The sequence below is a fragment of the Mesoplodon mirus genome (genome assembly GCF_964341445.2).
Source record: "Mesoplodon mirus genome assembly, chromosome: 1".
Lineage (NCBI taxonomy): Eukaryota > Metazoa > Chordata > Mammalia > Artiodactyla > Ziphiidae > Mesoplodon > Mesoplodon mirus.
The window spans coordinates 25,615,304-25,635,802 of record NC_138976.1 but is presented as its reverse complement, the minus strand read 5'-3'; the positions used below and the strand labels follow the sequence as shown (position 1 = coordinate 25,635,802).

Below are 20,499 nucleotides of genomic sequence, written 5' to 3'. Positions count from 1 at the left end.
CAAACCAGCCCTGCCTGACCCCTAGCTCCAGCACTTGACCACCACGCTACAAGGCGTGCCCCTCACTTCTGTTTCACTCCCGTCAGCCAGGGGCCGGGGTAAGGTGTAGATTCTGATGCAGCAGGTCTGGGGCTGGACCGGGGAGCGCTGCATTTCTAACAAGCTCCCCAGTGGTGCTGATGCTGCTGGCACAGGGACCATACTTTGAATACCAAGTCTATAAAGGAGAAAGAGGATTTCAACGGGGCAGGGAGAGTAGTCCAGACTGTGGGGCAGCGCTAGCAAAGGTAGGAGGAGGGAACATACTTGTAAATTCAGAGACAAGTGGAATTCAGCGTGGTGGGAAGCCAGGGCACCGTAGCTGGAGCCAGGGCACCGGGAGTGCTGGGAGGGGAGAAGATGCCTTGAGCTCCAGCCGGAGGACACTGGAATTTAAGGTGCTGTAAGGGAAAACAGGGAAGGGTTTTAAGGGCATGTGACATAATGGGACCTGCGACTCGGGTTGCTGTGAGAAGATGCAACAGAGGACAGAGAGATGGGAGGACCTATTGGCCAGGACAGGGAGCTGCTGTGACAGTCCCTTAGTGAGCACGACACAGGCCTGAACCCAGTGGGGCAAAGGGATGAAAGGAAGAGATTGGATGCAACAGACCTTGCAGGAGCAGAATCAGTTTCTTCGAAACAATGCTACAACACTCTTTCCAGGGGCTAAAAATTTCTCAGCCAATCCATGCACTGCAGCGACAGTGCGGAGATGACAAAGCTGATGGCAGATATAAATTTAGGTGCACACAATTCCAATAAAGTCTCAAACAAAACAATTCTTAGAAACGGGGCCCACCAACCAGTTCTTCCAATCGGCCGTACAGTCTCTGTGGTGACCCAACCTCTTCCTTTCTTTGCAGATTAAGTCTCTGAGTCCAAGATCAGAAGTGACTTGGTCAAGCTTCCCATGGAGGGTCCAGACCCCAGGAATCCTACCACTAGCTTAGTGCTGTGCACCTGAGAGCACTTCCTTCAGCAGAGAAAATGAGGACATTCAGCCGTAGTTTGATAGCAGCCCACACTTGCAAATATTAAACAAGAAAAACCATTCCACTTCTTCAACTGGAAGCTCATATTCTAATAAAAGGGGAGGAGGAGACGCTGAAATGAAGCCATCTACTCTAGACAGTTAAGCCTGAAATAAAATTAGAAAATGTGTCACGTGGAAAAACTCTGCAGTGAGAAATGCTTTCTTTTTTCCCTCCCTTTTTCTTTCTGTGGGAGAGTGAGCAATTTGGCATTTTAACTAGACAGGGAAGGAGAGCAGCTGTGGTCTCCACTTTGTACCAAATACACAGAGCCACTGGGCATAGTTCTGTATCCTGACCCATGGAACAGGATGTCAGTGAAGGATGGGAACTGGACTGAGCGCTGCTGAGTTGAATCACCTCCCCCAACTGCCGCAAAGTTTGGGTGAAGTGAATTCAGATATCCTAGAATGTTCCCGCTAACAGTGCTTTTAGGATTCACCTGGTCCAACCCCTTCATTTCCCAGATAAGGAAACTGAGGCCCAAAGACAGCCAGTGATTTGCCCAAGACAGAAGAGCAGGGGAACAGCAAAGTAGAGCCTCTCCAGGGCCTCCAGGGTACTGGGGCCCCACCATGGCTGGTGGTGACCTGAATGAATATAGCAGGCTTCCACTGGGTTATTCGTTTAACAAGCATCGACTGAGTACCTGCCAGAGCCAGACATGGGGTTAGGTGCTGGGGGTGCAGGGAGAATAATCTTAGCTTGGACTCGCAGGGTGCCCCACCCCTGACATTCCAGCCACCCTGGGGGCTGTGAGCTCTGAGATCAGGCTAAGAGGAAGGATATTCTTGGAGATGAGGCCAAAACAGCACTCTGGTAGGACTTCAGAGGGTCTCAAATGCCATGCTAAGGAGTGTTAAAATCATTTCCTACGGCTGCGTAATAAATTATTTCAAATTAAGTACTTAAAGCAACACAAATGTATTACCTTACTGTTCTGTAGGTCAGAAGTCCAACACAGACCTTGGATAAAAATTAAGCAGATCATGCTCCTTTCTGGAAGCTTTGAGGAAAAATTCTTTTTTTTTTTTCTTTTTCTTTTTCCAGGTTCTAGAGGCTGCACGTATTCCTTGGCTGTGGCCCCTTCCTCCATCTTTAACACCAGCAAAGACTGATCGAGTCCTTCTCACTTCACCTCTCTCTTCCACTTTGAAGGACGCTTGTGATTACACTGAGCCCACCTGGGTAACCCAGGAGCCACTCCCTTTTTGAAGGTTAGATGATTATCAATACTAATTCCATCTGCAACCCTAATTCCCCTTTTTCTGGTAATTTAACATATTCACAGACTCTGGGGATTAGGATGTGGACACAGTTGGAGGGCCAGTACTCTGCCTACCACAGTTGGTTAGCATAGGAAGATGACAAAAGGTTCTAAGGCAGGGAGTGATATAATAAGAGCTGGTTTTACACTGCTGCTCAAACTTTAATGTGCATGTGAATCACCAGAGAGCTTGTTAACAGGCAGATTCTGATAAATTGGGTCTGTGAGTGGGACTGGAGATTCTGCAGTTCTACTAAGTTCCCAGGTGATACTGATATTGCTGGTTGGTGGACCACACCTGAGTGGCAAGAAGCTAGAAGACTCCTGTGGCTGCAATATAGGGGGTGGGTGGAGAGAATGGAGGCCAGGAGACAGACCTGTTTTCTGAAAACAAAGACAGAACAAGCCAGGCACTAAGACTGTGCAGCTGGAAGGGGAGAAGCAGCTGGCTCACCTAACTTCAGATGGTTCTTTGTGTGACGCTGTTGAAACTGCATGAATTTAGGTGTAGTTTGTCATCAGCTTTTGGACTCTCTGTTCTACAGGACGCAATGGTTATAACTTTCCAGCAATGGAAAGGCATACCTTCACTTTTCTTTCATGAAATGTGTTCCATCCCTGACGTATCTGTTACACCCAGCCCCTGCTCCCACATGCTTTGGCCCCTCCACCATTAGCACCATCGTCATCATCATCACCAATCATCAGAGTGAATGGCTGGGGGTGGTCTTCCAGCAGAGCTGGAGGCTCACACAGACTCTGCTATGGTCCAGGGTTCCTAATGCTAGGTTTTCACTAAGATCTCCACAGTCCCAGGCTTTGAATATTCATTCCTGAATGTATTCAAACACTCATGTGTCCATTTGGTGCCACATCAGATGCTGAGGAAACATGGGTAAATAACATAGGGTTTCTGCCCTCAAGGAACTCACAGAGATGTGGGAGCAGGAAGGAAAGAGGTACAGAACTGGTCAACAATTACAGGCCCCATGCTTCCCTTATTACTCCTCATAGCAGGAATTATTGTCCCAATTTACAGATAAGGAAAACATGGATAAGAGAAGTCACTGGCCCCGGGTCACTCAACAGAGCTGAGATCTGAACCCAGGACGTGGGTTCTGGGATCCAGTGGCAGTTCTGCCTCTCACCTGTGTTGTGACCACGGACAGGACCTTCCCTTTCTGGGACTCAGGATTGTCACTTTTGAAAGGAAGCCACTGGACTGCATTGCTTGTTCTCAACCCTGGCTGCACTTTAGAATCACACCAAGAGTTTTTGAAACCTGCCCAAGACTGGACCCCAGGCATATTAAGAATCCTGGACGCGGGGAGGACTGGGCTTCAGATTCCTCTTGAATCCCCAAGGTGATTCTAAGGTGCAGCCAGGGTTGAGAACCACCAAGGTCCTTGTGACCTGAGCTCTTGCATTCTAATTTCCTGAAAAAGCCTATTCTCCTCTAGCCCTACCACAAGGCTCGTGCCAAATGGATGAATGAATGGTAGGGGCGAGGGAGGAATCCCCAACTGCATTTAACTAAGGGCAATTTGGAGCAGTAATGCTGGCACTGTCCCTTGCGCTGTTGTCATTTTCTCCTTTCAGTTAGAAAAATAGCAACAGTGGACAAAGGTGCGGTAAGTTAGGTAGGTATTCTCTTATGCTGTTGCAGGGAGTATAAATTACTATGCCTTTCCAAAAAAAATGCAATGAAAGCCTTAAAAAACAACAACAACAACAAAAAAAAACGGGCAAGCACTAGACCCCAACAGTTTCTTTTAGGAATTTGTGCTAGGAAATAGTCACAGGAATGGTCAAGTACAGAGCTACAAGAATAGGGTCATCACAATAGTGTTTATGGATGTAAACAATTGGAAACAGCCTAAAGGCCTAAAAGAGGCCTAGTTTAATTATGGGGCATCCACATAATGAAATACTATTTTGATTACAAAGGATTTAGGGAAGAATATTCAATGTTCCAGAGGAAGTATCTAGATAATTGTTAAGGAAAAAAATGCCAAGCAACAAAATACAGTGTACAGAATGATCTATTCGCATTATAACATATGTGCATATTTAGGCACAGAAGATAAACTTGAAAAACAGTCCACCAAATGTTAGCAGGATTTATCTCTGAGTCATGTGAAAATATGCGACTTTTTTAAACTCCTTTTTTTTTCCAACCTAGATTTTTACAATGACTATTATTTTTATTATCAAAATATTTTAATGTTATTGAAAAATATAAATCTCTTCTTTCAAAGCTTGCTTACCTCCCTCCGCCTCCTCCACCTTCTGGTGGAAATGGACATCCCTACTTTAGTGTTGAAGAGGCTTGCTTGCACCCTCATTAGGACACTTAGGACAAGGTCCACAGCATTCAAGCCAGCTGCTGCACACTGGTCCCTACTACTAGATTGTGAGTCCTTCCAGGATGGGCACTGGGTCCAGTGGGGCTCTTTAGTCACTCTGCCACCTATCCCAGTGGGCCTCAGAGAGGGCAGGCAGCCAGGAGATATGGGAGGAAGACAGAAATCTATAGTAGTAGCCAAAACACAGAACAGGGCAGACAGTTTTGAGGACTTCAGCAGACGTTTGCTTTGGGAGGAGACTAGTTGCAAAGACCTCTTGGTGGTGGAGGGGGCTTTTAATCTGGGCCTCATTTGAGTCCCTCAGTGATAGGAGGGGTGACTCCCAGACAGACCTAAGGCAGGGCTGCTCTCTGCAAGCCAGACTCTAGCCAAGCTCCCCAAACCAAAAAAGGGGCTGCCCTAACACCTGAAGTCAAGGGTCCTGCTCACTTAAGAGAGATATGAGGGCCCTCAGAACTGTTTTCTGCCCTGTCCAGTTCTTTAAGTCATCCATGGCATGCAACAAGTGTGAAATGAATTGGACTGGATAAAGTTGGGTTGGGATGGATTATACTGGATTAGGTTGGGTTGGGTTGGGTTGGGTTGAGTTGATTCTGATTGGAGATAAGGGGTGGGTTGCACTCAATAGGTGACCTAGGCCTCATTCTTGCCTCATTAGATCTTGCCCAGGAAGAGGTCTGGGGTTTCTCCAGGTTCTGCTCTAACCCTAGACTTTTTTCTCTTGAATTGGGGTAGTGGAGGAAGGTGGTCAGTCAGCAAACTGGGCCTCTCCAACACCTCTGACCCACCTCAGCTCCCTGGGCTCTGTGTCGACAGCAATAGCTCAGGCCCCACAGCCGCTCCTCCGACTTTGAAGCCTTAGTTGCTCATCTGTTCTCCTTACTGCATATTAATGTCTTAAATTGAATCTTATTGTTAAGATTGCCTTGCTTTTTATAACCCTCACCTGCCCACCACCACTATGACACTCTCAGTATCCAATCATATCATGAGAAAATTATGTGATAAATCAGTCTATGCTAAGGAATTCATAGCTTAATGGAGGAAGCAGGGGTAACTTCCCTTACCAGATTTTAAAACACGTCACAAAGCAACAGTTATCAAGACCATGTGGGATTTTTAAAAAACAACACATACGCACAAGAAAGCAACCAATAGTATGTATAAAGATTCCACAAAAAAATTTATTATTAAAAGAATAATTTTATATGATAACCAGAAGCAATACTAGGATGGAGGAATAGTTTACATTTTAATTAGTATTTCAGGGAATCCTAGGTACCACTTTGGAAGAGAACTGACCTCAGAATACACTCTATGTAATCTATTTAATCAATGGTTCATTTTAAATGGATCAAGTTGTAGACACTCAAAGAAAACTCGAAAATAAGCTCATATATTTAGCTAGCACAAAAAGATAAACATGCAGCTTTTGACAAAATAGAGGCTTTCAGGAATAAGATGAGTGGGATAAGCTAGAAAATAAATTGTTTACACAAATAGATGTAATGAAAAAAAAAGATAAAGAGCAAAGTAACATTAGTGTAAATTCCAGCCTAACCAGTTATTAAAGTCATTAAAGAAAAGAAAACTAAAAGCCCAATAACGTGCCCTGATTACTCAGCCATGGCCACTCCACAGCTGGCAGAGCCATGGAAGACTCAGGATGACTTAGACACTGCAGAGGACATGATAAATCGGTACATTCTCTCTAGACCACAGTCTGGACCTGCCCATTCATTCCCTCTTTGATTCATTGAAAGAGTTTGGGGAGTGTCCACTCTGTGCCAGGCCCTCTAGGTTCTGGGGTTCAGAGTCGGGCAAGGCCCAGTCCCCACCTCACAGAACTTCCTGTGTAGCGGTGGGGGCAGACAAGTAATGCATGATCATGGTCCAGTCTGGGAAGCCCTGTGACTGAGAGATGGTGATATACAGTGTTAGCCCAGAGGAGAGACACTCAACATGCCTGGTAGAATAGAAGGACTTCCCAGAGAGGAATCTTAAAGGATGAATGAGGGGGTGCCAGGTGAAAAAGGGGAAAGGCATTCTCAAGAAGGGACTGGCCCACGCAAAGACACAGAGGTGGGACGGTGAATATCTCATCCAGAAACCTGCCAGCGAGCAGCTGGTGTGAGCCCAAGTCAAGAGGGACATCATGTGAGTAGAGAACAGGAGGTAGGCAGAGGCCAGACCACAAGGGGTACTTGGGGGCAAGGAGCATGACTCCATCCTAGGTACGTGGAGAACCCAGAGAGAGCAATTAAACTAAGGAGTGGCATGATTCAATTTGTATCTCAGAAAGATCCATCTAAATAGATAATAAGAACTATCCAACTAGTTCTGTTATTTGATGGGCAAATCTGTTTGAGGGGATCTAGTCAAAGGAAATAATCCCAAAAGAAAACAAAGGCCATTTGTCTGAAGATGTTCCCAGCAGCACTATTTATCATAATGACAAAATGGCCAAGCTCCACGTGGCCAATTCTGGATGAATGAGTGATGATTCACACCCTCAAGGTGCTCTCATAGGAAGGAGAGAGAAATAAACATACTGTCAGTACAGGGGGGACAGTGGCTGGTGCCTGGAGAGACAGGTGAAGGGCTGTGGCGGTTTAGTGATGAGAAAGCTTAGCTGGGGAGATCCAGGGAAGGCACCCTGGAAGAGGTGCCGTTTAAGCTGGGAGGTAGAATTAGGCCCTAAAGAGAAACAAGGCGAGGGAGTGTATTTTAGACAAGGAGATTCATCACACCTTGTGCAAAGTCAAGGAGACTGCAAAATCCCAAATATACATGGGGAGCTGTGTGTGGTTCAGTGTGCCAGGGGTTTTCAGCCTTAACTCTGCTGTAAAACATATAATGGCAGGACATTATGCCACCACAGGCATTCCTAACTTTAGAGAAAACCAGAAATTTAGCCAGTAATTAAAACACTACAATCATTCATATTCATCACAACTTCTAATGGTATGTGAGCAACATGAGCTCATTACAGGCTGGGGCACAGTTAAGGTGGGAGGTCAGTGATGTAAAATCTTAGGTGTGACTCTTTTTTTTTTTTTTTTTCAGTACGCGGGCCTCTCACTGTTGTGGCCTCTCCTGTTGCAGAGCACAGGCTCCGGACGCGCAGGCTCAGCGGCCATGGCTCACGGACCCAGCCGCTCCGTGGCATGTGGGATCTTCCCGGACCAGGGCACGAACCCGTGTCCCCTGCATCGGCAGGCGGACTCTCAACCACTGCGCCACCAGGGAAGCCCTTAGGTGTGACTCTTACCCCCTTCTCTCTCACTCAGGAAAGCACATCAGCTGGCCACCAGCAAGAATGAGATGATTAGAGGGTAAACCTGAACGTGCCCTGACTGGTATTCAGAGTTTCCCCCAAATGGCCAAGAAGCACATGAAGAGATGCTCAACATCATTGGTCATTCAGGAAATACAAATCAAAACCACAGTGAGATACCACTTCATACCCACTAAGATGGCTGTAATCTGAAAAGTAGAAAATAACAAGTGTTGCCAAGGACATGAAAAAATTGGAACCCTTGTACACTGCTGGTGGGAATGTGAAATGGTTCAGCCACTGTGGAGAATAGTTTAGGAGTTCCCCACAATTTAAGCATGGAATTATGATATAATCCCGCAATTCCACTGCTAGGTATACAACTGAAATAATTGAAAACAAGTACTCAGATCCATGTACCCAAATGTCATAAAAGCACTAATCATAATAGCCCAAAGGAGGAAACAGCCCAAAAGTCTTCATCAATGGAAGAATGGATAAACAAATTGCGGTAAACAATGGACTATTATTTGGCCATAAAAAAGTGAAGTCCTAATACATGCTCCAACATGGATGAACCTCAAAAACATTATGCTAAGTGAAAGAAATCAGATGCAAAAGGTCATATATTGTATGATTCCATTTATATGAAATATCCAAGACAGGCAAATCCATAGAGACAGAAAGCAGTTTCGTGGTTGCCACGGGCTGGTGGAGTGGGGATGGGGGGAATGGGGAGGGACTGCTTGATGGGAATGAGGTTTTCTTTGGAGTGATGAAAAGGTTTTGGAACTAGAGATGATGGCTGCACAACATTGAAAATGTACTAAATGCCACTGAATTGTCATTATGAAAATGGCTAGTTTTATGTTACATGAATTTCACCTCGATTAAAAAAGTAAATCAAGATATCCAAATGCCCAATACATATACGAAAAGGTAATCGACTTAATAATCAGGAAAACATACATTAAGACAACAGTAAGATTCTAACGTGCACCCATTAGAACTGCTGGAGTTAAGCCCACTGACAACACCAAGTGCTGGTGAGGAGGCGAAGAAACAGAGGCTCTCCTACCAGCTTGACGGCCGTGAGCCCTGGCACAACCATAGTGGAAGCCGTGCTGCTATTGTTCATTTTGGAGGACCTGCCTACCCTGTCAGCCAGCACCGCAATTCCACGTGTACAACCAACGGAAATGTGTGCACATGTGCACAAAGAGACGTGGACAAACAGCATGTCAGAGACACGCTACAATATTAGCCCCAAATGGAAACCACCCAAATGTCATTGGGAAAAAATGGATAAATAATGGACAGTAAATTAATACAGTGGGATACTGTACAGAAAGCAAGATGAATTAATACAGTGAAATGCAACAGCATAAATGAATCTCAAAACTTAATATTCAGGGAAAGAAGCCAGACACCAAAGGAGACACCCCACATGTATAAAGCTCAAAAAAAAAAAGAAAAACTGAACTTCAGAATTTGGGGATCCATGCTTAGGTACTAACGTTATTTTCTAAAAGGAAGGAAGGAATCACCATAAAAGTCAAGGGGATGGTTACCCCTGAGGGGAGGGAGGAAATAATCACAGCCAAGGGGCACAGGAGAGCTTCTGGGGCTATTCCATTTCTTGACCCACTTACATGAAAGTTTGCTTTGTGAGAAATCATGGGACTGTATTTTTGTGTGCACTTTTTTGAACAGATGTTATATTTCACAATAAAACAGTTTAAAGAAAAGTAGATCATTTGCACATATTAACATTTTGTAATCAGGAGCAAATTAGTTATGACACCACTGCCCCTGTCTCACAACAACTTCCTTATCTTCTAAAAGAGCAGGCATTCCAGTGACACTGTAACTTTACCAGCTCAGCCCTCACCCACTAGGGGCACAAGGATTGATGCGAGGGACAAGGGGCCAACTGACAAGGGTGTCTTTAAACAGGGTGAGCCAGAAAACCCTCAGGAGCTGAGAAGCCTGGGGTCTCTGGACCACGTTTCCTCATCTGAAGCACAGTCCCAGTACCCAGCTCCTGGAGTGATTGTGATGATTGGGTGCATGAAGGATGAACATATCACACATATGAAGTGGTTTACAAGTGTCAGCCTTATTAAACTTCATGCCAGATTTAGTTTGCAGGAGGATATTTCAGGTCTAGGAAGATTCTCCCCTCGAGGGACACTGAATATCCATCAATCACCCATCAGTAATGGGTATTCCTAACTTTAGAGAAAACCAAAAATCTATCCAGTAATTAGAACACTACAATCATTCATTCTTCTCCTGAGGGTTTCCTGGCACTCCCTTTTTACATTAAGGATAGGCACAGGACTTCCTCTGTGTTAGAAAAACAGCCCTGACCTGGCATCCAGAGAGCCAGCCTGCAAACGCAGGAGGAGAAAGAAACACCAAATTTTCTTTCCCCAGACCTTCTTCATTTTGGGGATGGGGTTGCAGCAGAGTTCACAAAGACCACAGAACCTGAAGCTGCCCTCTGCCGCTGAGTTGGCAGTACCTTATATTACATGCAAAACTGCAACGTTCCGACACGGGCCATGGTGCTGAGAAGCCAAAACTGTGCTCCAGCTGCCCTTTGGTCTGCAAGAAATGCCAGGCTGGATGCTCTGGCAGGAAAAGTTGTCATTGGGTTTGAGTCTTGCTCCCAAGGAGGCAAGGATCTGGGCTGTCCCAGGCTTCCTTCAGCACACAAAGAGTTAACCATGGCCACCCAACAGTCCTCAGTTTCCTTCACAGAGACAGAGGTTGTGTCCATTCCCCCACCCCCACCCCAGACCCTGTCTCCCAGCACACTTATTCTATGGAGACTGTGTACTAATCTCCTCAATCCAAAAGCAGTCCGAGGCTACTATTTGGAGAGTGGTAGCTCTCCTGCAAAACTGCATGGAGAAAGGGCTGAGCAGGGAAGGACCAGAGTCTAGAGACCTTGGCGCCCAAGCCCTGCCTTTTGCACAGGCCAGTTCCTAAGCCTCTCTCACCCTGAGTGTCCTCTTCTGTAAAAATGCCTGCATTGCTTTCCAACACAGCTATTGCAAGGATCAACCTGTAGTTTCGATCACTTATTTTGTACCCAGTATGTGCCATGGTGTGGAAAGCATATTATTTCTAATATCTCTTTTAATCTTCACAGCATTCCTAGGAGGAAAGGTCATCTAAGTATTCCCCTTTTTCAGATGGGGAAACTGAGGCAAAGAGTGGTGAAATTCATTGTATAATGGCACCTAACACAGCCACAATTCAAGCCCAGGAAGCCTGAACACACTTTAACTCAAAACTGTTTTAACTCAGACTCCACTAGTCATACAACCGCCTCTGGGTCCTGGTAGGGAAAGTGAGGCCTGGGAATAGAAGGTATCAGATCCCCTGGTCCCCAGTCCATAGCTCTTCCCATCACACATGGAGCTACTGCCCACGATGGATGGGACTCTCCAGATAACTCAGGGCTAAGTTAGGCATCAGGGCAATTCAGTACCGTTATTTCTTGCGCGGCAAAGCGCCAGGTGTCTCAGCTGGCGGTCGTGCTTCCGCACCTGTGTACAGAGAGGGCACCAGCTCTGCCCTTACAATGAACCAGCCAGCACGCGCGACCTGAGCGCGGGCCCTGGGTGAGCTGGAGCTAACTGTCCCCGCGGAGCCGCTGGCGCTGTCACTGGGCTTCCAAAGTCCCCCTCTGCCCAAGATTGGAAGGGCCGCACCTAGCTGAGACACCTCGGGTGCCCGGACAGCGCTCCACCCGCTCCGGCCGCTCAGAGACTCCCATTCGCCCCTCGAACCCCCCGGCAGCGCCCGGGGAAGCCGTGGCAGAACCACCCGTGCGCACCGAGAGGCGAGGACTCCCTTTTATGTCCAGGAATGAGGCGCGGACCGCAGGCGCGGACCGCAGCCGCGCCCGCAGCCAAAACCAACTTCCCCCGGGTGCGGAGGTAGCCGGTGCCACCCTCGGGCCGGGCCGCTTACCTGTCGCGGAGCGGGTCCGGGTGACAGCGGGGAGAAGCGCGGAGATGGAAAGCAGCCACAGCAGGCGCCAACACTGCGTGTCCCTCCTGCGAGAAGTGGCGGAGGGAGAGAAGGTGAGGCGGCCGGGAGGGGCCGGGGGGAGCCGGGGCGCGGGGCAGCGAGTCCTACCTTTGCGCCATCCCGCAGTTCCGCGAGCCCCTGAGGGAACCGGGCCGCCGAGCTCCACGGACGGCGACGGGCTCTGCGCGCGGGCCGCTCGCCCTTCCTGCCGGGAACAAAGGCGGCGCTGGGCAGGGGCAGCGGCAGCGGCAGCGGCGGGCAGGATCCGGCCCGCGCCCTGAGTCACCCGCGCTCTGAAACCCGACTCTGCCGCGCCCTGCGGTCCCCCGTGCGCCGCGCCGTGCCCCACCTCGGGCAGTGCCGCAGCGGCGCACTCACGTCCCGTGGCTCCTGGCTGCGCTGACCGCCTCCCCACGCCCCTTACCCCCTCGACAGATGCACGCCCCCCAGCCGTGGCTTTCCACCCGGGCGGCCTTGTGTAACCGAGAAAAGCCCCGCGCCCGCGCTCTTGTGGGTCAGCGGGCAGCTCCCTCCGGCCCTCACGTCTGTCCCTGTCCGGGCTGCCCCAAAGACAAAGCACTCTCTTTACGGGCCAATGAAATCCTCTCACCAGCCCAGGAAGGCTGGAATCGCTCTGATTTCCCTAAATGACAACGAAGAAACTGAGGCTCAGAGAGACGCAGTGAATGTCCCAAGTTCACACAGCTGGACTGGGCTCCTGACTGCTGTGCCCTGCCCTGCGCGCCTGACACACAACCACCTTGAATGCCCAGGAGTGGCCCCCTTGGGGCGGTATAAGTGATTCATGTAAATAAACGCAGCAAAGAGAACCCTAATAAAATTTAAAATTTATCTACTATTGCAAGGTTTTCCTCTTTATACCTTGCCGGCACCACCATCCTCCACCACCAGAATGTAAGCTCCAGAAGGGCAAGAATTTATATTTGTTTTGTTCTCTGTCTAAAATAGTACCTGGCAGTAGGAGATGCCAATAAACAGGGAACGAAAGAAGGAACACAATTCTTGGGTGAGATACCGCTCCAGGCACTGTGATGACTGGGGACAGATGAACCAGTCTCAGCCTCCAGAAGCACACATGGGTAGTGTGCATGGTTGGGGTTGGGGGGAGCAGAGGGCAGACTATTCCACCTCTACAGATCTTAGCACAGGGCCTGGCACTGGCTAAACCCTCAGATGGTGGCTTTTTATTATTATGATTACCACCAGGCCCAGTAGTGTAAGGTATCTGGGGGAGACGAGGCACCACTGAGATCAGCTGAGACCTGGAGAGTTCTGAAGCCAGGCAGGCCCAGGGGCCTCTCTTCCTGGTGCACCAAGTAGCCACAGTGGGCTGTGGCTCTGTGGTCAGTTCCTGGTTTTCCTTTCTAGATGGCAAGTCACCACCTGCCAAGTGAAAAGGTAATCTGAGTTAGCCCTGCAGAGATGGGATGGGGATGGACATCGTAGCTAACATTTATTGAGTGCTGATTGTGTCCTGGCCCTGTGCTAAATGCTTTACTCATAACAATCAATCCCCGCAACAGCCCTGGATAGGTGATACTTCAATGATCCTTATTTCATAGATGAGGAAGCTGAGGTTTAAAATGTGCCCAAGCTATTGCATGACAGGTACCAACACCCATGCTCTTCACCACTCCATCACACTACCTGTCTGTGAACAAGAGAATTACACCCATTTCCCCACCCTTGAAAGCAAAATTGCACTGGAGATATGGAGCACTCATGCATGAAGGGGTTAATGCCAGCATGGGCAGGGAGGGCTCCAAAGGGAGCTCTGGCCTGGGGTCAGGAGCCTGGATTCCAGTCCAGTTCTGGCCCTAGCTGCAGAGTGAAGTTGGGCAAATCCTTGTGTGACTTTTTATTTCTTCATCTATAAAATGGACCTAATGATCCTGCTGTGGGTGGGTGGCTGGAGTGTCAATGGAATCACTTGGATGCCACAGTGTTCTGTCCACTGTAAGGTGCTATACAGATGTGAGGGGTCAGCTCTGGGATTAACGCACACAGTCTTCAAAAAAGAAAGAAAAATCAGCATGGTCTGGAGAAGGCAGGAGAGGCTTCAGCCCGGTAGTGAATTTAACCCAGACTCTGGGGTCTATGGAGGGTTTGCAGGGGGCAGGGGGGTGCAAATAGGAGGGAGGGGGAAAGCAGCCAAAGCAGCTCTAGAGCTAGGATGGCCCCACATGAAGCTAACACAAAAGGCAAAGTGCATTCTAACAAAACGGTCAGGCTTCTTTCTTATTCTGTTCATATTCTCTGTGAATATGAATTCTTCTCCCACTTGCAGCCATGCTGCGCTGGACATACCTTATTTTATTATGAATTACTAACCATAAGGAATTTGCCTTATTAGTTCTATATCTTTTATTGCTTATAAAGTACCACATCAACTGGGAATGTAATTGATTTTCTTAGAACTATAGGAGATATGTATATGTATAGCTGATTCACTTTGTTATACAGCAGAAACTAACACACGATTGTAAAGCAATTATACTCCAATAAAGATGTTTAAAAAATAAGAACTGGGGCTTCCCTGGTGGCGCAGTGGTTGAGAGTCCGCCTGCCGATGCAGGGGACACGGGTTCGTGACCCAGTCTGGGAAGATCCCACATGCCGCGGAGCGGCTGGGCCCGTGAGCCATGGCCGCTGAGCCTGCGTGTCTGGAGCCTGTGTTCCACAACGGGAGAGGCCACAACAGTGAGAGGCCAGTGTACCGCAAAAAAAAAAAAAAAAAAAAAAAAATGCCATGATCAAAAAACCTGGTTCCCCTCAGTTATGCATGTTACCTGATGGACAAAAGGATAGCTGTATTTTGATTGGTGGGCTTGATTGTGGTCCAATTTATCAGTCCAAGATACATATGCATAAAGCAGCAGTTTCCTTTATTATTCTGACAGGGAAGTCGTACGTGCACATTTCATATTTTGTTAGTTCTGTGTAAGTATCTGATAATATCTAATTCACTAGAATCTAAAGATATAAGTCTCCAAAGCACATTTCTTTCCTACAAATGACTGGAAATGGATGCATGTTAATATTGTTAATTTTGTACCTATTTCACCTGGGAAGCCAGACCATGTTCTCAGGCAATCAGGGCTCTGATTTTTAAAGTTGGGCCTGGAGGTGGGAACTGTGAACTCAGACTGATGGAGGAGAGGGAGGGCATCCGGACTGGGAGCTGAAGGGGGACCAAATGGTCCCAGCTGCCGGTGTGGGAGGGATGGGGGCAGGATGCCAAGCAAGACGTTTCGCCTCCTGCCAGACTGTGTTTTGAGGGTTTAAGCGATTTCCTTCTATTCAATATGAAGTTGTAGAAATAGCCAAGAGGAAGCTTTGTGTCATATTGGAGCTGGTCTAAATTGTTTACCACGGCTTCAGTACAATCTGCAAGATCAGGACGTGTGGAGATGGGGGGGATCTATGTCCCAGCTCTTGAAGGACTCAACTAAATTAACGGGCTGTTCCATTTTCCTATAAATCACCCAAGTGTCCCAGTAAACTCAGTCTCCAAAAGCATTCTCCAGACTGTCTCAAGCAGCTGGAAGGGGCACAAAAATCAGTGAGAAGCATCCCAGGTTGTGGTAGGAAGAAGTTACAAAGAACATAGCGCATGTCTTTCTGAACCTGTTTCCTCGAGACGTGGGGATAACACCTCCCCTGAGGAGCTGTGGTGAGAAAGTTCATAGGAGACACTCAAAGCTTGCCTCTTCACCTGGTTTCAGGAGCAGAAAAAGCAGAATAGACCTAACTAGCTGACTAGAAAAGAATTAACTGGAATATCCAGAGAAAAGGGCTGCCCTCTGGGTAAACAAGAGAAAACCATGACAGTGTAATCCCACAAGTGCTTTCCACGGAGGATGCTTTTGTTCTGATGAGCACCTTGATGTGTCTGGCTATGCCAAGGGAGACCACGGGCTGCTAAGAGCTGATTTGTTCTGCATGAGAGATGAATTTGAAAATCTGACAATCCTAGTGGGAAGAGGACAAGAAAAAAGAAGGAGGGAGGGTGTGTCAAACACCTCTTAGGTGCCACTGCCAGTGCCCGTCCCTACCCTCTGCCTCCATCATTTATGTGCACCATAGGCAAGGTCATCCCGCTGCCAGCAACTGCTTCCCTTCACCTGAGCACTTTCTCTGGCTGCTGGAGCCTGCTCTGCCCACAGCATAGTGGACTGGAAGTGCTAGGGAATCAGTGCTGACCCCCCAGCTGCTCTCAACCAGTGGCTGACAGGATAAAAACCTGGGCTCCCTTTCCCATTTGGTGGGAACTTCTAGACACCCAGAGTCCCCGTCCCCATCACAGCCCCTTGCCCCTTACCCACACTGAGCACCTCTCCCTTCCTGCCCAGGGCCTCCCTGTGGATGCTGACCTCTGACACACTGCCTAATCCACTCAGCCCAAGCAACCTGGAAGTGCAGGAGAAATAACACCACACAAAGCAAATATTTAGCCAATGGAAGCCAGCAAATACATTTCTCTCCCTTCCTCAACCAGATGCACCGTCCTGAGAAAGTCATTTATAAGCCACCTGAGAGATGCTCTCACAAGACTGAGTGATCAATCATCTAATGCCTCTCATTGGCTCTTCCTCCTTCCCTGCCTCACTTCCCTTTTCTTCACTTCTGCTCCCTAGGATTTTACTCCCTAATACCAAAGAGGCACCTAAGGCTAACACCTGAGTGACCCAGGATAAGCTGGGTGGTGGAGTTTATCTCTCACACTCATGATCTTAACAGGATTTCTAGAGTGGTTGTCACTTCCATCTCACCAGGTCCCATTAGCATGATGTTACCAAATAGGGGACCAGCATTATGATCTGTGTCATATTAGCATGACAAGGCCCCTATGGACTATAGTATAACAGAGAACAGGAGAGTTAACATAGCTCTGGAGTCAAAAAATGAACCTAGACTACCCTCCTTGCCATATGAAAGCAAATTGCTTTGGATTTCCCCCTGCATAGAGACGGTGACTGCATTTGCCAGATCATGGTGCATCCCAAGTGTCAAAGGTTGTATTGATATATTCTAGTAGCTACCACATCTGACATGGCAGCTTCAATTGAGGCTACCATCTGGCCAAGTTTATAGCAATCCACATCCATTTGGTTTTTTCAAAGGCCAGACAGGAGAATTCGTGGAAATACAATGGGACCCACTACCCCTGCACCATTTAACTGTTAATAGTAGCTCTAAACTCTGCAATACTTGCTGGGATGTGGTATTGCTTCTGATTTACTCTAGGAGGTAGAAAAAGGAAGGTAGTTTCAAGGACTTCCACTAGACCTTTTCATAAATCAGGTAGCTAATACAAAGGTTCTGCCAGAAGCTAAGTATCATGTGATTACATAGAGGAATGGGCACAAAATGTGTTGGTCTTTGTATCTCACAATGCTCACCAGAGAGCATCCATCACAGAGGAGACATGCGACAACCAGATGGACAGAGTGACTCATCCTGTGGATGTTAGCTAGCCTCTTGCCCTGGCTACCCCAGGGCTGACATGGTGGAGCCTTAAGAAGAGTGACAGTGATGGCCAGGGTAAATATGAGGCAAAGGCTCAAGAATATGGGCCCCATCCTTCTGAAGCAGATCTACCTCCTGACATTGTGGAATGGCCAACCTGCCAGCTGCAGAGATTGACACAGAGCCCTCAAAATAGTACCATTCCTCAAAGAGACCACCCAGCCACTTGATGGCAAGTTGATTTCTTCAGACCCCTTCCTGAACGATTCTTCCTTACCAGGATCGATACCTATCTGGATACGAGTTTGCCTTCCCTGACCAAGTACCTTTGCTGGCACCATCATTCACTGAGTAGCAGAATGCTTGATATATCAGTGTGGTGTCCCATACAACATTGTCTCAAATGAAGGGACTCATTTTATGGCAAAAGAGGTGTGAAAATTGGTGAATGACCAAGGAACCCACTGGTTTTAGCATTACCACATCACCCAGAAGCCACTAGCTTAATACAGTGGTGGAATAGCCTGTTAAAGGCTCAGCTAAGGCATCAGCTTAGGGGCAATACAGTGCAGGGTTGTGGCACTGTCCTCCAGAACATGGAACCCATGGTCACTGTATGGTCCTGTGTTCCCAGTAGCTAGAATACTTGGGTCTGGGAATCAAGGGGTAGTACTAGGATTGAGCCCTTTCTCTCTCTCTTCCAGTGATCCACTGAAACCCTAGGCTCTTTTGGGGTAGAGGTGCTGATTTTCAGGGGAAGATTTCTTCCAAGGGATATAGTAAGGCCACTAAACTTGAAGCTGAGAGTACCACCTGGTTACTTTGAGTTCTTCATGCCAGAGAGCCAGCAGACAAAGAAAACAGTGGCTGTATTAGTGGGGATAAGAACTCTGATTACCACGAGAAGTGTTAACAGTGACTACCTTATGGGGTCAGAGGGGAGCTCAGGTAATTTCTTGGGGATTTCTTGGTGGCTCCATATTCCATAATGATGGTAAATGAGCAAATGAAATAGTCAAGGCAGCTAAGAGAGCAGACCCTTAAAGGATAAAAGTCTCAGTCACTCTGCCAATCAGCATTAGTCAGCCCCAGTCCAGACCAGTGTTTCCTAACCTGTGGCCCACATGCATCAGAATAATTTCATGGGGAAAATGTTAAAAGCATAGCTTCCAAGTCTCTACTCAACACCTACCAAATCAGGATGTCTGCAGGCAGAATCAGGGAACTGGAATTTTAAGAAGCTCCTCTGGTCCATCTTATGTGCACTGAAGTTTCATTGCCACTGGCCTAAAGTTTCACATCTATATTTCTCACAGCACCTCGTTCTTGACCTCTATCTTGGCATTTCTTGCCTTAGGACAAGTTCCTGTTCAAATATAATCCCCCACGATGATGCATTTGCAGTTTCTAGCTCAGACAGGCTGCCAAGACCTCTCTTGGATGGATTTTCCTATTTACCATACCCTTGAAAGAGCAAGAGATCATGCATTCTGTTCAGTTAAGGCCCTTAGAATCCAAGATTTTGGAAACAAAGCAGCCCAGAAATGGAAGGGATCTTGCACATGATCCCAAATCCAATCTAATCTAAACTCTGATGTGCAAATTCAAAGAAATAAGACAACCAGGGGATCCCCTGCCTGCCATTTGGCTAGAGATGGGGGCCTGTTGAAGAGGATGTGGGCAAACCTCTCTCCTGGGGGCTGTCTGCCTTCCATCCTACCCCAAACCCCTCATCAATACATCTGATAATAACCGTCCTTTCCCCAATATCTGTAAAGAAGGGTGTGGTGAATATGGAAGTATTCAAGTTAACTGCTATTTTTGTCTCATGGAGGATGAGGGTTGATAAATGTGTCTTTGTGATAAGCCAGAGAGGGCAGGACATGAAATCTGTCCAAAGTGATAGGAGCTTTATCACTGACTAAGGACCAATGTCCCCAGAGGGTAGGGCCACACCTTGCTTTTGAGAGTGGTCAGTAAGTGGTACAGCTTCCAAAAAATACAGCCCTTCTCTCTCCCCCCTTATGTGCCTCACTGTTCTGGCTCTGTTGGCCTTGACTACAAATCTGCAGTCTTGGATCGGCAATAGATTGCATCTTCCTCTTTATTCAACCCTATAGGTTCAAGTGTTTGGTCAATGACACCCCTAGAGGATGTCCAAAGTAAGGAAGTTTCTTTTGTCACAGTGAATGGGGATGCTACTGGCATTTGGCAGGCAGCGGCCAGGGATGCTGAATTCCACAATGAAAGAGGCAGTCTACACAACAAAGAAATAGCCCAGCAAAAGTACCAACTGTGCCCACACTGAAAAATACTAGCAGATTGTGACTTTCAAACTTTTTTTGACCAAGACGCTTGGTATCACAATCTCATAAACACACACTTCTGAAACAAAAGTTCATGCAACAGTATTTGCCCTTATTACATGTAATGAACTCAGGTATTTTCTACTCTATCTGTGCTATTCCACTGAATTTAAAAAAAAAAAGAGGCTGGTCAAAACCTACTAAATAGATTTCATGACCTACAAATGGGCCAAAACCCGTATTAGGATGTAATCATTTCAAAACTCTTAATCAGCACCAGCGGTGGGAATATAGAGGGACCCTTACTGTAAGAATCATTTGTCTGCTCTCACCCACACTACTTGACTTAGTAAATTTCAGGGTAAAGGGAAAGCCCCAGTGATTCTGATGAGCTAAACTGGTCTTGCTCTGCCTCCCGAAGAGATGCCCAAAGAGAGACCAACAACTGTCCATCGTTGAAGCGTGCGGTTTTCACAGGACCCTGCTCTGAGCCAGGCAGCCCATGTGTTTTGCATTTCCCCGCAGTGGGAACAGATGGATCCGACCATTCAAAGGCTTTTGCAGGGTAGGGCTGAGGACCCTGAACTCGGCTGAAAGGCTTTAAGAGAATACTTCTCACCTTCTCGGAACTACAGCGTGACACCTATGGCAGAGGGCAGCCTGGCTCTCCAAA

General features: G+C 47.4%; 1 protein-coding gene across 3 annotated transcripts in view; it reads right to left on the bottom strand.

Moving 5' to 3' along the window:
• The window catches only part of COL15A1 (collagen type XV alpha 1 chain), a 101,558-nt gene extending 89,043 nt beyond the window's left edge, over window positions 1-12,515 (bottom strand). Inside the window, exons 1-3 of one of the 3 annotated variants that reach the window (XM_082621440.1) lie at window positions 12,455-12,515; window positions 12,139-12,235; window positions 11,971-12,056 (exon numbers count right to left, since the gene is read on the bottom strand). In XM_082621440.1, coding sequence (XP_082477566.1) covers window positions 11,971-12,056; window positions 12,139-12,149 — 97 coding nt within the window. In that variant the 5' untranslated portion in view covers window positions 12,150-12,235; window positions 12,455-12,515. The other 2 variants (XM_082621438.1, XM_082621439.1) reach the window with 2 other exon arrangements.
• Between the last annotated feature and the right edge of the window lie 7,984 nt (window positions 12,516-20,499).